This window comes from Colletotrichum truncatum (assembly GCF_014235925.2).
Source record: "Colletotrichum truncatum strain CMES1059 chromosome Unknown Contig_0002, whole genome shotgun sequence".
Taxonomy (NCBI): domain Eukaryota; kingdom Fungi; phylum Ascomycota; class Sordariomycetes; order Glomerellales; family Glomerellaceae; genus Colletotrichum; species Colletotrichum truncatum.
In genome coordinates this window covers 2513613-2530314 of record NW_027222399.1, presented here as the reverse complement: position 1 = coordinate 2530314, position 16702 = coordinate 2513613, and the positions used below count along the sequence as shown (strand labels likewise).

General features: G+C 51.7%; 3 protein-coding genes across 3 annotated transcripts; 2 read left to right on the top strand and 1 right to left on the bottom strand.

Annotated features, from left to right (window-relative positions):
* Nucleotides 1-231: 231 nt before the first annotated feature.
* On the bottom strand, nucleotides 232-3064 carry CTRU02_203606 (denn domain-containing protein; the record flags this gene model as incomplete). Its single annotated transcript, XM_036722183.2, has 3 exons — nucleotides 232-1308; nucleotides 1360-2616; nucleotides 2675-3064. 3 exons carry the CDS (start codon nucleotides 3062-3064, stop codon nucleotides 232-234), a joined length of 2724 nt encoding a protein of 907 aa, XP_036585789.2.
* A 10075-nt stretch (nucleotides 3065-13139) lies between these two features.
* CTRU02_203605 (perilipin mpl1-like protein) lies at nucleotides 13140-13755 on the top strand (the record flags this gene model as incomplete). Its single annotated transcript, XM_036722182.1, has 2 exons — nucleotides 13140-13199; nucleotides 13264-13755. The coding sequence occupies 2 exons, from the start codon at nucleotides 13140-13142 to the stop codon at nucleotides 13753-13755; spliced, it is 552 nt and encodes a 183-aa protein (XP_036585788.1).
* A 1396-nt stretch (nucleotides 13756-15151) lies between these two features.
* Nucleotides 15152-16292, top strand: CTRU02_203604 (pirin; the record flags this gene model as incomplete). The annotated part of the gene is made up of 2 exons (XM_036722181.1): nucleotides 15152-15455; nucleotides 15514-16292. The coding sequence occupies 2 exons, from the start codon at nucleotides 15152-15154 to the stop codon at nucleotides 16290-16292; spliced, it is 1083 nt and encodes a 360-aa protein (XP_036585787.1).
* Nucleotides 16293-16702: the final 410 nt, after the last annotated feature.

The following is a 16702-nucleotide window of genomic DNA, read 5'->3' as shown; positions in this document are numbered from 1 at the left end:
CATTTGTCTCCTAGCACAAGACATAGAAAATGGCAAAGCTAACGCCGGACACGAGAGAGTTTTTGTCCTTGACCGCCAGTCGCAAAAAGGTATAAGACAAAAAGATGTATGCGCAATGTCGGTAAATCGTCCTCCCCATTGACTCAGGGAGAGAAAAAAAAAGTCCTCCCTGGTCGCTTGCTTTCTCCTCCAAGTCAAGTATTATCTTGCGAGCCCTCTAATTATTAACAATTAGCGAGTGCCGCCAAGAGCGCTGATGCGAGCGCCCGATGGCCGGTGAATGAGGCCATCAGAGTGCTTGCCGACAACGCCGTGCTGCTGAGGCATGGACTCGGACTCGCTACGATCCTCCTCAAAGTCCTCATCATCCTCGACGATCTTTGTCGGGATATCCTCACGAATCATGTACTGCTGACTTGATCGCTCGGGAGTCGCAGCGCTGGAGGCGAAGGACATCGCCGTGCTGCTCCTGTTGGGAACAAGGTCGGGAGTAGGCGGGATGCTGGATGTCCTGCCAGAGACGGGGTGAAGGAGGCTGTCCTCACCCATCTCCGAAGTCGCATTCGACTGTGTATCGTGACCATCGTCACTCTGGCCGGTGGCAGAGAGGTTGCTGCGACGACGCTGAGCACGAAGCTTGGCGGCACGCTCATCAATCTCGGCATCCTGGGCCAACTGAAGGCCCTCAACGGCAGCCTGACACTGCTCGGCAATGTTTCTGATGATGTGGGCAATAGCATCAGTCTTGTCCTTTAGGTGGCGGTCAGCCACATCCTTGAAACTGGATGTCGAGAGTCTCTTGTTGGCCTGAGCGGCGGCAGAGAGAAGACGAGCTTGGTTAACGTCCGCGTCTCTGGGTGCCTCTCCATCCTCATCCTCTGGGTCATAACCTTCCTCAATCTCACGTTCCAAGTCGTCAGGCTTGGTCAAAGACTGAACCAAGTGCTCCATGTGATGGCTTTGGCCACCAATGAGGCTGCGCAGATGGAGAACAACACGACGGGCTTCATCACGTTGTCTAAGAATAGTAACATTGGTGTGTTGAAGGGCAGCCAGTTCCTTCTTGTTGCGCTTGCGCTCACGCTCAAGCTCTTCGGCGATCTCCTGTTGAAGAACCAGGGCCTCGAGAGCATCGTCACGCTGCTTCTCAGTCGCACCCAAGCGAACGGATAGACGCGAGTTGTCATCCTTCTGTTGGTCAATAAGACCAGCAAGCCGTCTGTTCTCCCGTTTGTGGCTCTCAATCTTGACCTTGAGGTCCTGAGTCTCCTTGGTAAGCTGCTCAGCAAACGCCTGGAATTTGAGGAACTACTGGAAGTTAGTACAAGACTTAAACACATTTTGGATTTGCCAACGAACCTGTTGCTTCCAACTCTCAAGCTCTTCGTTGAGATAATTGTTGCGCTTCGTAACCTTGTTGAGCTCCGTGTCCATGCGACCCTTTAGGTTAATGAAATCCTGCCAGGCCTCAAGTGCATCACGAGAGTACTGGTTCCTCTCTCGGACGATCTCGTTAAGATGTCTCATGGAAACCTTGGTCATCAAAGGCTTCTTGACGGAACCGCCAAAGACAGCCTTGATGCCTGTGTTACGGCCCATCTTCTCGCAGACGTGGTCCATGACCGCCATGACTGCATCTTGGTTCCACCACTCGGGATCTTGGATAGACTCCACTTCACCGCGCATAACGATGATTTGACCAGCCGGAACAAGCTTGCCACCGCCATAGGCAGATCGAAGATGCTGGGGGACACCGGAAGGTGTCACATCACCGTTGAGGGACTGGGTAAGACGGGTAACAAACTTGTTACGCTGGCCAGGGTTCAGTGCGGTTGGGGGACTGGAGGTGAGGACGAAGTTGCGGTCGAGGTCGATGACCAAAGCATCAGTTGGGGCAGTGAATAGGGAGCGGCACTCGGCAGTAATACCAAGAATGTAAGGGCCCGGCTCCTGTACCAAGTCCTTGGCATGGCGGGCGTGAACAACAGGAACATAGAGACCGCTCCATTCGTATACGCGAACGCAATATCGAACCGTCTCAGCGGCCATAGTAAGCATGGCAGGATAGTGACTGACGAAAATGATGCGGCGAGTAGGTGAGATAGCGGCCTCAACAACACCCACAATGTTCGGGATAGACAAGCAGCAGAACAATGGCCACATGGCGAAGTTTTGAAATCCGGTCGGGGACGAAGGGAACTGGTAGCAAAGAGCGTAGTCCTTCATGTCTATTCGGACCAGGTCGTTGAGTCTAGGCGCTGGGAAGCTGAGGATGCGCGATACCTCCTCGGCATGGAACAGATTGGTAGCCTTGTTCCAGTGGATCCACATGCCTCGCAAATAGTCCCCAAGCAGGTTGTAAAGAGGGTATCGAGACAGGAACGACAAACAATAAGGAATCCAATAGGTTTCGTCTGGGTTATCGTAGTAATCGGGCTCGGTTCTCTTGCGAAGATCACGAATCGTCTCGGCTCTCTTCTCGTCTGCCCTTGACCAAACACGAAGACAAATACCGTACAGCGTGTGGGAGGAATCTTGCTGCAAAACGAAGGCGTGATGAACGCAGTGAGGCTGACTGCGGCCGGTGCAGATCTCCACGTCATGAGGGAAGCAAGCCTGACGTCTGTAAGCTATAACGAACTTTGCACAATTGGGGACAAAAGTAGCGACTAACTCGCATGGCAGAATGCAACGATCTGGCAATTTCGTTGTCCTGCTCTAGCCGGGGACTGCTTCCAAGTATCTCGGGCAGCCAAAACTGGCCGACAGCGCCCTTCATGTGGCCGATTTTGCCCTGGGCGGGGGCGGGGGCCTTCACCCATTGCGAAGGCTCTCTGCCAACACCACATACCATGTAGGCATGGGTGAGGGTCTTGGGAGTCCGCTGTTGAGGCTTCGAATTCAGAGTCGAGGGGATCGGCTGAGTGATACGCGAATGGAGAGAGGACGTCCGGCTCGGGATGATGAGGTTGTTGTCGACCTGGTCACGGGTGCTGGGACGACCTTCACGGTCACCGGTTCGAGGCCGGGTAAAGGACGAATGTGCGTTCAATGAAGGCGCCATTGTGTCGTCGGGGAAATTATCGATTGAGAAGAAGCGGCCGGAGCAGTATAGTTGGATCGAGAGGTTTTGCAATTGCGATCTAGCGGGCGAAGCTCCAAGTCACACGCACGCACACGAGCTGTCCAGCGTGTCGAAAGAAAGGGCGAAGAGGAATCGGGTCTGGTGTATTAAGACGACAGGCAGGTTACCTGGAGAGCAAGCTCTCGTCAAGGAAGAGTCGGTCGAGGGATCACTCAAAAGGCCGCCATTCGATGTGGCCGAGGGCAAAGCAATGACGATTTGTCTGGTCTGGTCAACGAAGAGTTGAGGCTCAGGCGCAGACAGATCAGATTGCTTGACCGACTGACTACTCAGTGACAGGTGGGGGGGAGAGAATAAACAAGAAAGAAGGGAGAGAAAGGGAAGAAGTCGGAAGACGAGACAAGAAGAGGCACTTCAGGTAAAAGGGGAGGGCAGCAGGGGGGAGGGTGTCGGGATAGGACGACTTGAGCAGGGGGGTAAGATGAAGCGAAGAGGACCAAGCACTAGACGCGAAGCTGGAAGAGGAATTGTATGGCCCAGCAGCTGCAGTCCAGCAGAGCGGACTAACAAACGGGCAAGAGATGGAGGAGCAGGAAAGAGGAGACGACGAGGTCTGGTAGTGCGTTGAGTAAAGAGCGACGGACCGGGGGACGGGGAATTAAGGTCTGGAGCCAACTTGGAAGGCACGGCTATACGTACTAAGCTGGAGGGTACATTCCAGCAAATCACCCAGCAACTGCATGCAGGACAAGACGCAGCTTCAATGAGCCCAAGAGACAGGACACAAGAAAAAGAAGAGCGAAGAGGAACCGTTCGCAGATTGGGGAATGGGGGGCATGGGGGGCATGGACGGGTGTGCAAGGGGCATGCAGCGCAGCATTGCGGTGCCACTCTTGGACCAGGGGAAGTTGCGCACACTGCAGCAGGGGGTAAGGTACAAGCAGGAGCAGTAGCACTAACACAGTTACTACAACCACAAGCAAGTCCAAGTACTGGGCTTCGGAGCTGCTTGGGAGTGCTAGTAGTGAATGGAGAAAGTGGTAGCTGGGGCATTCAGGGGGTTTGACTCTTGTCGTCGCAGGTTGCGGTCTAGTTCTACGACCAGAGACTTTTCTCTTGCGGCAGAATACGCAGTACGTATCGTCTTTAGCATCCATATTACAGGTAAGTAGGGTATAGTAGTAGTATTGAAAAGCGCAGGAATCGTTTGTTCTTCGCCTCGTTCTTCCTTATTTTTCCCTGAAATTTTCACCTCCAGGCATCACAACCCAATGCCACGAGTGGGAAAGGAAAGGCAATAGTCGATCAGTGAGACGCTAAGCGCGTAGAGAGGGCCCCGTGCTCCGCACAAAATATCCGCACCCATACCGAGGACTTGTCTTTGGGATACGGGAAATCATCCGGTACTGCTGCGAACGGGACGATGGGAACGGGGAAAACAAAAAACAAAAACCACACAAAAATGAGGACATCCGTCAGCAGCAAAGTGGAAGCAACAGCTGGAACGCACGACATACAGCAGTGGCGTGCACGGGCCTGCCCAGGTACCGACAGCAGAATGCAAGAAGTACTTGCGACCCCAGACTAGGTACTGGGCAGGCCGAGAAAGTACCTCCCCTTCCTCAAATCAAGTACACGCGAGGTGGTTTGAATCAGCACAACGGAGCCGCTCGAAACGCTGTCCAGCTCCTAGGTGGTTGTTAAGCCCCATTGCCGTTATCTTTGCCGGTCCATCCGTTGCCCGTTACTCCCGAAGGAAAGAGAGAAGGAAGAAAGACATAAATAAAGGAAGAAAGAAAAAGAGAGAAAAAAAAAAAAAAGGCGTTGCATGCTCAGCACGACGCCCAGTTTGCAGCGCATCCCAGCCAAAGACAAGGCAAGACTCGTGGAAGCCCGAAAAGGTGAAATGCTAGCGTGCTGCGTCGTCGAGGTACTAGCGTCAAGTCCATCCTTTTCCTCTCTCTTTTGTTTTTTGTGTGTGTCCTTAAAACAAAACGCAGGGGCCCCTTCGTGACGACCAGCCCCCCCGGCTACGTACCTGATGAAGTCTGCCACCCCTGATCGCTACTCCCCTAAAATTTGAACCCCACCACACTCTCCCGTATTTAGCAATTGTCAGCCAATGGCAGGTGGCGTTGTTCAGGCCCGGTTGCTGATGATGCTGATGAGGGAAATTGTCAGTCTTGTTTGGAAATTCCATCGCTTCTCGCTCGTAGCTCTGCCCTGGAACATTGGGCCCAAAAGAATTGATGCTTTCTGCTTTCGGCCACCATTGTCTTGCCCCAGTTCGCCAGGATGATAAACATGGTCTCGGTCCGTCGACAGTCTGCTCTCGGCTACGTGACGGCACTGACAGTACTGCATAACGAAGGGCAGCATCCCAAATACACGGCTGCATATTGCACAAGGAGGCTGCTGTTCAGCGATTCAGAACGGTTCGATGCCTCGAAAGTTGGACGTGATAGCTCTGCTGATCCAGCTGGCGTTGGCCAGGCAGATCGTCACATTACTCAGTAGCAAATAAATACATCGAGGCACTACCGCAACGCGTGTAATTGCTGTCCATCCACTTCGGCGTACATGCTTTTTGTGCAAAACACAGCCTGCACATGGCAGCTACGCTACTGCGCCGATTCATGACTTATGCCAGTGCCGGCGTCGTTCCGCGAGAGAGACACGCAGAAGCCTGCGACGCCGTCCAGCCAAGCGTCGCCAATGAATAACGCAAAATGAACACAACAAGCCAGCATTGTCGCTGTCGTCCAAAATACGCGCAAGAATGCAACCTTGTGGTGACCTCTGAAAGATGTATGACGAATACAAGCTCAAAAAAGATCATCTGCCGAAAGCGCTCAAGCCCCATCCATCCCCATCTCTGATCACCCGGCCCCCAGAAGCTATTGTGAGTCCCAACACGGGATGTCCCTGAAGCCTGGTGCTAGGCCAAACGACATACTCTTAACCAGACGAACCTGGATCGCTGTTTCTGCATCGCATGCAGAGAGGCTTGTGTGTCTGGAGAGGGGACAGATCCGCGTGGCCATACCCTATCCTATATCGCCGATGCCCGGCTTATATCACTTGCACGCGACCGATGAAGGCCCCGGTTTAAGCCCACCAGCCGTGACAGAGACCACCAGCCACATAGTTCGATGATTCGCACAGCACCAGTAGCAGCACTTCTGTGGCCCCGCGACACGATTCATCCTTCATACTATGTATGTACCAGCAATCAGGGGTAGGGCCGTTCTAGCACCCAGCAACAACGAGTAGAACAGTGTGTTTTAGTATCGTATACTAAAGCTGAGCTGGAGAAAGGAGAGGGATCGTGACGGCCCCACTCAGAAAAAGCTCCGTACATAGTACCTAATCATTCAGGGTGAATTGGTGACGATCTAATGATGACCCCCCGTACCAGTGGAGGCGAAGTCATGATAGTTGTGAATCTGTCGCGTCTACGGAGCGTAGTAAGGACCCGGTGCCTTCTATTAGCCTGATACCTTAGTAGCAGTACGTCCATCTGTCATTGTGTTGCACCGCTGCAGAGCGTTAATGTAAGGCTTGCACTCTCTCTCATCGACCAATAGTTGCAGAGTGGAAAGTTCCATCTTTGTTCAAAAAAGGTGTCGAGACCGAAACGTCCGTCGAATCCTTTCGAGACTGTCAGCCTGACAGAAGATGTGACGTGACAGCAGGGGACCAAGTTTGATCAGTTGGTGTCGCCCGGACTGATAGTTAGCCGTGTCGAGTGGCTGCCTGTCCACGACGTCCGCCCTCACGCACAAACGAAGCCCACCCGGCATTTATCGACGCCCTTGCATTGGGTGGATCTATTCTACCAGGATATCCCCTACAAGTCCGCCTCTTGTGGCTTTGAGTTCGGGCAGTGGGCGTTCAGGACCCCTCGTCTCCCCTATGGCCCTTGTAAAGCAGGTTTGGCCCATCTTCATCTGTCAATCTACGCTGCAATGCTCTTAGTACCGCGGGCCGACTCTGCACATTATTCCAGTATGATGAGGTGCTTCGCGTTCACTCACTCAACGCTTTGACCTGTTGTTCTGGGTTGAAGCTTGCACGGATCACAAAACAGCTTTGGATGTCTCGCCCGTCCTAAGATTATCCACCCGTATTAATGCTCCGCATAAAACGAGGCCAGCCGTGGATCTGTAACTCGTGGCTCCCCAACGGGCCGGGGATAAGTCCTGATTTCACAGTTCTTCCGAGGTTTTGCAGCAGTTCGGGATTTGTGCCTCGTCATTGAAACCCCCAGTATCACGTCCTTGGACTCCCCTAACGCCCCCTGGAGCCCATTCATCAGTTCGTGTATTCCCATTGTTGATAGATCCTTCCTCCGTACTTGTATTCCTGCACTTCTTGCACTATCAACTGCATTGTAACCGCACGTCCCAACCGTGGCAGCCTGGTCCTAGTCGCAATCTGAGCGCCAGCGCCGAAGCCCTGATCGTTGTCTTGGTACCATCCCCTCTTTGACCACTGAGTGATTCGCACAGGAGATCCAGTCGATGCGCCCGGATCAGATTTTGAACCGGCTAGAGGCTCGGACGCTTCCCGTCTTTTATTGGAGATTGAACCTTCTGCAGTTTGCTGATTAGGCCCATCTTCAGCCCCGACTGTCACTGGCAAATCAGGCTGTCTGTCGCGCAATGTCCCAGGGGAACAGCCCCTTGCCTTCTCTCTCTCTCTCTCTCGCTCTCTCTCTCTGAGGCGTAGCCAACCAACAGGAGGAGCCTGCATCCAACACTCATTGTTAGCTGCAGGGGGCAAGGCGCGGGAAACGGCGACTGCTGCGGCACCAATGCACCGCTACAGTTCCCATCACCTGCAAACACACTCACAATCTTAATCGATGAATCAGACCTCTTTCCGCCAACCATATCCGCAGCATCCGAGCTCTGGGATTCGCCAATTGTTTCAATCAACCATACGCTGCCGTTATGCTTACTACCGTCATCGCCAGATGCTGTGCCACTTTCATTTCTCTCCTCAGCAAGCTACCAAATTAGACTTTGAGAGGACAGACTTTTACACCCTGGCACCGTAGGCTGTTCTTCCAAGCCTTTTATTCCTTTCAAGTAGAGTGAGTCTTCGACAACTGCAATCCACAGTCAATTAAAAGATCAGGCGCATGAAAAACCCCACACACATGTTGGTGATTAAGCTCGGCGGCGGCGGTCCTTCTAGAAGAGCAATGCTGCGGGAATTCGCCGATGGAAATATACTAACAAACAAGCTGTGGTACCACCAAATCAACGTGGTTTAAACAGGACTCAATATTGGCTCATCAACAACACAACGAACAGATTGGCCTTTAGCAATCAGTTGTCTGTCCCTTTTTAGCGGTACACTTGCCAAAAACGTTCGGGTCATTGCCATTGTGGTCCCGGGCTGGCAGTAAGTAAGTGGACGATCACACTCTCCACCTCGGGGTGACCTTATCACCCATAAAAATACTCGTTAATTCATCTCGTGTTCCCGTGTCATCTCCCCTGCCGGATCTTGTATTGCAGTTTGGTGATTCGATCCATTTTCCACATTGGAGCCGCTGCCGACGATGTCCGATAACCGTCGATCCAGCACCGAGATGGAACAAGGCCAAGACTTGGGAATGATAAAGACACGGACACAATAAGGGGAACAACACTAGCACAGTTTGTCCGTTCTGCAGCCCCATGAGGCTTGGCAACCGACGCTGGCGGTTGCCACGTCTTTCTCATCAGCTGGCGCGCTTGGGTGACTAGACTGGGTGACACTGGGTGCTTAGAAGATTGCGGGTATTTCTCAAGAATGATTTGCCCTTATAGTGCCGTCACGCCGTCGCTCAGCCGGACTGACCTGCTACACCACCTCAGGGGTGTGGATGAGTTGACAAAAGCCCTTCGACAAGTAGGTGCCCCGTGGTTTCCTGCGCTCCCACGTGTTGCATCTGAGCAGGGCCAAGTGCCATCTTGAAAGGGGCAATTAACACCAAGTCAATGAGCTATTGTCGGCTAGTGGAGACATCGTTTAAGAAAAAAAAATAGCTGATGGTGGCTGTTTGAATAGCAAAACATGTTGACGACTCACCACGCCCGTTGGCGAACATTGGGCCGAACCCTAAACTTGGCTCATACGCGCTTCTTTGTGTATTTCAAAACAGCCTCGGTTTTTGCGTTACATGAGGGTTTCCTTAACCGCCATCTCAGACCGATACAGCCGACCTGATGGCGCACCGGATTCCTTTGCTGCTTGAAGCCCAACACAATAGTTTACGCCACCAACTTTATCGAGCAGCTGGACCAGTAAATCACTGTCATAGCCACTTACTTCTTTGAATATCCAGCTTCTAATCATCTTTCTATCCAACTGACCAGTAACTTGTTCACCATGTTGAGCAGATCCCGCTCCGTAGTCCGACCCGGATCCGGTCCGCAAATTGAAAAAATGCGGGTCTCTATATCGGTACCGGATTCGGACGTTACAGTATCCGTTCCTCTCTGTACGGGAAGTTGCGGACATCGGCTGCGAAGTTGCATTCAGACGGCGGGAACGGGTGCTGTAGTCCGGCTGTTCGAACGCGTGGGAGAAACCCGCCATCTATCTGGGTCAGCTAGTCCACCACCGAATACAACAGATCATGACTGCCGCATCTCAATCAACAAGCGCTTATTCGGCCCATGTAGGTAACTGTTCACCATTGGCTGTTCACACAGAAATGGTCACTTCCTTCCCAATAAACATAATGGCTGGCACACGGTTTTGTGTTGAGAGGTCACACAAGACGCAGGGGCTTTCATACCCGCTCCCCCTCCTCCCCCTTCCTCTTCCTCCGTCTTGACGTTAGCTATGGAAACCTGCATGTACTGGCATTCCAGTTTATAAACATCATGGAAGGGCGAAAGGAAAATGCCGCACCTGTTTATGAAATGTCTCTCTTGAGTCACTAGCTTGCGAATTCTCGCCTATCAGCTTCTTGATAAGAGACCGAGAGGTTGCATGTAAGAATACATTGCAGACACGAGACGCAAAAAGCCCACAGCTAATGAACCCGAAAATCAACACGACATTAGAGGCTCTCAGTCGCTCTTTCCCGCTGAAGTATTCCGTTCAGTGAACGGAGAAAGGATCAATCACGAATGCAGGCTGCAAATGGTGAGATCAATGGCACGCATATGCGAGGTGGGCGGAAGGGCTCTCAACGTTGAGGAGGATGCGTCCCCCTTGTGGAACTTATCGACGTGGTATTTGACATGTGAATGTGGGCGTATGTGGCTGGTGCAGTGGAGCTTGGTGATGCAATCAAGGGACGAGGGTTACACTGAAATTTGCCGCTAAAACGTCGAATTGTCCGATGCATATCGTGACTGACAACATTGAATGGCCAACCATTGATTCCGGTTGAAAGGCTAGTGAGGATGAACGGCAAGAGATGATTGGCTAGTCATGCATGGGAGGAAAATACGTGTAGCGACGAGGTTCGAGGTGGGCATCGTACGTATCGCTTCCGAGGTGCTGTTCGACTTTGTTCGCTCAGCTCTGATGAACGTGGGCCTTATAACTGACGAGAGCCGCGGTAACGGGGTTCGCATGCCGAAATGTGTAGACACTGGCCTGGTAGGTTGTATAGTAGTGCAATTCGTGGGGCGATAAGGTTATGTGCGTCGTGGCGCGTGGTTTCCCCAATTTCTCCAAGCACGTAAATTGGTTGGAGGTTCTCGTCAAACTCAAGACGAGAAAGAGATGGAAGACAGAGAGCCACTGCTGCGTGGGGGAAGTCACCCTGAGACTACCTCAAGAAGAGATCAAGAGGCGTCCCAGGCGGAAGTAGGCGAAAGGCCGGGTTACGTAGCATGGCATCAAAGCGAGCTGCTCCAGGGTTGTCAACAACCACTAAGATCGGACGCCTATATTTGACTGGTTCACCCCAGTTGACTAAGTCCCTCTTTGTGCCGCGCTATGATTTATAGCGTAGGTCAGCCCAGCCCGTTGGCTTGAATCGCCTTTGATAAGGTTCGAAGGGTCTGGAGCGATAAGCTCAGGGAAGGTCTAATTGGGTTAGCCACAAAATACTAGCACATCCCTGGCGAAGGAACCTTGGGGCGCAAGGTGCAGGTCACCTCCTTCCACAACAACCAGTACTCAAGAGATAAAAAGGTCAGAAATAGCCTAAGGAGGAGGGGGAGGAAATAAGAGGAAAAGGGTAATCAAACCGACGGTGCTGAAGTTAGGTTTGCAAAATGCTTGTGAATCGGCACTTGGGGCTGATTGGCTCACCACCCCCCCTCATCTGCCATGTCACCCGGACCTGAGCGCCGCCCGTCCCGTTTTCGGGAGCACAGATCAATGACTGCCCGACAGACTGTCAAACAAACACATGGCCGGTACAAGTATCGAATGGCAATTACAGGATAATTGAAGTCTTGGGAAAGGAAGCAATGTTAGCTCAGCCTTTCTCAGTATATCTGCACTTCCGTGAAAAAACTTGCTGGTTCCATCTTCTGATGACATAATAGCGGTCCGCTCAGGTGCAGCAAAGAGTGTGCGTTTCGTACACGCCTCTGCTATGTTTCCTGGCTTTGCGCAGTCGCTTGGTCCAACTATTATCCAACGACGAAACCCAAGGTGCCTTGCCTTGCGGGGAGAAGGAGATCAAGCAGCGGAGCAAGAAGTGTACAATATTGACCTTCCCTTACCTGTGCTTCCATTGCCCTAGGCTATAGTATATTGGGCCGAGGCCTGGCTATGAATATGGATCCTGGTCATCCGTAAGAGACCGGTATGTCGCTTGGTTTAGAAAGAGCTTCATAATAAGAAATTGCATTGTGGTATCAGGTAATTGTCAAATAATTATCATGAGATAAAAAGTCGAGTGCACCGATGTCGTCGGCAGGACCCTCTTTTTCATTCTTTTCTTATTCCGTCTTGGCCACATGGCGGGGCGACAACCCATTTTCACATGTCAAGAGCCAGGGGTATGATAGCGAAGCATGCAAGCTGCTGCTCATGCTGATGCCGTTGCTGGGGGGTGAGTACCTTTACTATACCGTACCTCACCTCATCAGTCCCAACGAATGGTCGCGATTGTCCATGTACACTCGTAGAAATTAAGAAGGAGAAGGTGCGTGTAGCTGCCCTGGATAGCTACATTTCATGCTCAGTCGTGACTGGTGGTATATGGGGGGAGGTGGCTTGAACCTTTAAATATCGCAATGACAAAGGGACAGGAGTGACGAAGGAGGAAGGGCGGGGGGGAAAAAAAGATTATAGGGGGCAGTCACACAGAGCCGAAAGACAGAGGATGGAAGCGCCACTTCAAGAGGAACAGCGCCCATCAGAAGCCGCATCTCTTCTGATATGCGGCGCTCATGTACCTTACGGGTATGGATACTTGGCCCATGCCCCACCATCACACGCATTTCTGCGGACTTCCTTGGTCGCTTTCCTCCCATTCGACATAGTCGTAGGACGTACCGTGAACGTGGACGAAAGCACATGCTAATCCCTCTAGTTTGCGTCCCAAGGGGTTCAGACAAGACTAGCCCAGACAAGGCGGGCAAAAGATGAGGTAGATAAATACTTTCATTTCTGTCCATGCCCATCTGTGGCGTCAACCTCGTCACCACCCATTGCATTGATTGCAGACAAGCTCGTCTCGTTCCAGCTGCTCTCTCCCTTTTAGCTTTGACTACTCCCTCCCTCGACCTCCCCTCTCCCCAACATCCAAAACCTTTTGCCCGCCCTTTCCCTTTCCAACCTTCTCAGAGAACACCTGCACTCTACACTTTCTGCTCAGACAACTCACCCGTTTACCTCCATCTTTCCGTCATACATTGTCTTGATCTGACCTGATTCGACCCCAATCTCAATCGCCCTCCTCATCCATTACACATCTTCCCGCATCCTCCCGCACCTCGTTGAAGTAAGCTATCACGAGATTTCCTTTACAAGCTCTCGATCACGATTTATACCTTGCCTATCATTACTGCCCATAAACATTCGCCCTCTTAAAGCAACATCTTCGACCAGCAACCCAACACATTACCAGCCGCCCGCCTACATGTCCAAAATGGCCCAAGTCAACGGCGACCTCCCGGCTGTCAACTCGGCCACTGCTCAGGTAAGTCCCTTCAAAGCCTTGCCATGTTGTTTTTGGCCCTCCTGTTGCTAACCAGTTCACGCAGCACCTGCTGGATATTCCTGTCTTCCATGATGGCGTTGTTGCCTTCAGGAACAACCCCTATGGCAAGAAGTCAATCGCCCTTAGTGATTCTGTTTACCAAACGCTTGCCGTTCCCTTCATTCCCTACTTTCGTCGCCCCTGGGGCTACTTGCGCCCGTATGCCGAGAAAGCCGACGCTCTCGGAGACCAAGCTCTGACCAAAGTCGAGGAGCGCGTCCCAGTCATTAAGAAGCCTACTGAGGAGCTGGTCGCTGGCGCCAAGGCCATTATAGCCTTACCAATCCGCACCGGTCTAGAGGCTAAGGATCACGTCTTTAAGACATACGCTCAGGAGAAGAAGAAGGTTGGCGGCGACAACCTGGTGGCCTACAGCAAGGCCCTGGTCAGCACCACCCTTATCACCAGCAGCGAACTCATTATCTGGGTTGGAGACATCATTCACCACAAGAAGGAAGAAACTAAAGATGTCGTGAACGAGAAGGCTAACAACTAAGCCCGACGTTCTGCCCCGTGTAACTGCATCTGTACTTGACTTTGTACTTGTGCAGAAGGCTAGTCGACTCCCCTCTATTTCATATACCCTTCCACGGCGATATTCTTGAACTATCCTTGGGTTCTTGGGTCGCAGTCATGATGGCGTACGCTTCAACGACATACAGCAAGGAACAGAATTTATACCTCGGATAAAGGGCTTCATGTATTGTTTCTGTCTCTTTTTGTTTTCTCTATGTTTGTTTCACTCGAACATGTATAAGGTGACGTTTTTGACGCGCCGCTACGGCCCTCCCAGGCCACTTGTGCTAGCGCTTTCCTTTCTGGTCGAGCTTGGCCACCACCGACACGCCTGGTATGTTCTGAACGTCGAACTCCTCAGTTGAGGTATCGATCATCAACCACCGGACGTGTTCTGGACCAGCGTCAGGTTGTTGACCAGATGATTTTAGGATTCCTTAGTGCTGGAGTCGGTATAGGAATTGGGGACAAGGGTCAAAATTAATAGATATTCGGATCTGTTTTAATCTGATAGTTGCCGTGTGACGTGACGCTGAGCCGTGGCCCTCTTTGTTGGGGCGCTGGGAACGAATGGGCAGCACGAACCAACAAATGCCTCTTGCGTCGCCACGGCGCCGTTGATACGGCTCGAAAGGGGGCCATGGGCGCCATCTAACAGCGGTAGCACTACTGCAGTGGGCAAGCAGTTGTGCAGGGTAGGGCGTGGCAAAAAGGAACAGACTACCTCGCCCTCGTGTACGTGTAAGGTGTTTGCGCCAGTTGGGTGCCAAACTCAATGCTCTTTTCGATGCTAGGCTAGTTAGTGTAGCAAGCTTGCTAGGCTTCAGATCAGATTAACAAGGAGTAGCAAGGACAAGGTAACTGGGGAAGATCACCACTGAGTGATTGGGTAGGTGCGCATATTGGAGCCCCTCAGGAATCTAGCTATCACTCCTTACAACAACATATGTCAGCGATGAGCAGCTGGTTTCGGCGCCATTGGCCGGAGAGGATCCTCCCAGGAGAACTTGGTAGGTGGGACCGCATACCAGCTGAGCTTACCTCATCACTGTGGGGCACATTCGACATTCCGGTAGGTAAAGACTGTGCTGAACCATTGCTGAGCTAGCTTTCCATTGCTGATGTAAATTTGACTAATCCCGGCTGCTTGCCGGAAAAGCGAATAAGGCGGCCTCACGATGGATAGGTAACGCGCCTTCGGGTACCATTCTCAAGTGGAGGGGAAAGAATGGGAGGATTTGTATATTATTAGTCAACTGAGCTTTGGGATTCTAGAAATATCATCCAGCCATTCTCACTCCATTTATCCACTTCACTCAAATTTTGTCAACAGCAACTGTTTGTATATATACCATCCCCAGTTTCATCACTTACCAATGAAGTCATTGGCACTTTTGCTATCTGTCTTCGTGGGAATATCGTCGATTATTTTCTTTAGACGGGAATTTTTTGATATCGCAACTACAACTGCCAACAGGGCTTCCAACCTGAAGAGCAACATCTTAGGCTTCACGGCCAAAACACAAATAGACGACCATCTTTACGCCACCGAAATGTCAGTTCCTCGTGCAATTCGCAAGGTATTCTTGGCCGTTGAGCAGGCAGAGGGTGCTGGTGCCCGTGTTCGCCGCTCAATCGGAACACCCCAGTTGAAGAACTTCTCCCCTTTTCTTATGCTCGGTAGGTGCCCGATCTAGTTGATAATGCGACTCATAACCCATTGCTAACTCAACAAAAGATCATTTCCGTATCTCTCCTGGCTCGGGCTTTCCCGACCACCCTCACAGAGGTCAGGAAACTATCACCTATCTGCTTCATGGCGGTGTCGACCACGAGGACTTTGCCGGCAATAAAGGCACCATTGAGACCGGCGACTTGCAATTTATGACGGCGGGCAGGGGTATTATGCATGCCGAGATGCCCAAGCAGAACCCGGACGGTAGTGCCAACGTCGGTCTTCAGCTATGGGTTGACCTACCCAAGCATCTTAAAGCCTGTGAACCGCGCTACCGCGACTTGCGTGCAAAGGAAATCCCTACAGTCGACATTGACGAGGGCAATGTCCACATTAAGGTCATCTCTGGCCAGAGTCACGGCGTTGACTCAGTCCGTGACCTAGCCTACACGCCCGTCTGGATCCTCGACATTCAGATCAAGCCCGGCGGCAAGGTTGCTCAGCCACTTCCCAAAGGATGGAACGCCTTCGCATATACGCTCGAAGGGCAGAGTATCTTTGGCGCGGGGGCCCAACAACGCGTTGTTGACCAATTCCACAATGTTGTGTTCGAGCAAGACGGCGATATAGTCAACATTGAGGTTGATGCCGGTGCCGAAAAGGACGCTCGCATTGTAGTGATCGCCGGCACACCGCTTGATCAGGAGGTCGTGCAGTATGGTCCATTTGTCCTCAGTTCGAAGGCTGAGGTATACCAGGCCCTCATGGACTATCAGACCCACTCTAATGGATTCGAGAGGGCAGAGGGCTGGCAGAGTGAGATTGGAAAATCAATGGAGTAATGGGATTTTGTGCTATTCTTTTCATTTGGTGGAATTTGTTTGTAGATGGATACCACCTTATAACCTTTTGAGCGGATCACTATCCATTGAGTTACCTGTGCTTCAGCTGAGAGGGCGCATAGAATTTGTAGAAGAGATACCAAACGAACCATGATCTGTTTCCCCTCCCGACTCTCATATACCAAAACCACTCTTTCCGAACGCATGCCGTGGATATTCAAGTAAAACTTTTTGATCAATCGCGACATTTCAAACTGCCTTACTTTGGTCCTTTAAAGTCTCTAACAGAAAGAAGTACTGTGTTCCAGGTAGGCTGGCCCCACTAAAGATGCCGCCAGGTTGGCTGAGTACTGTGCACCGCCACCCATGTTCTTCTCACTCCCTTTCCCGCTTAGTACTTCCATTGCGGC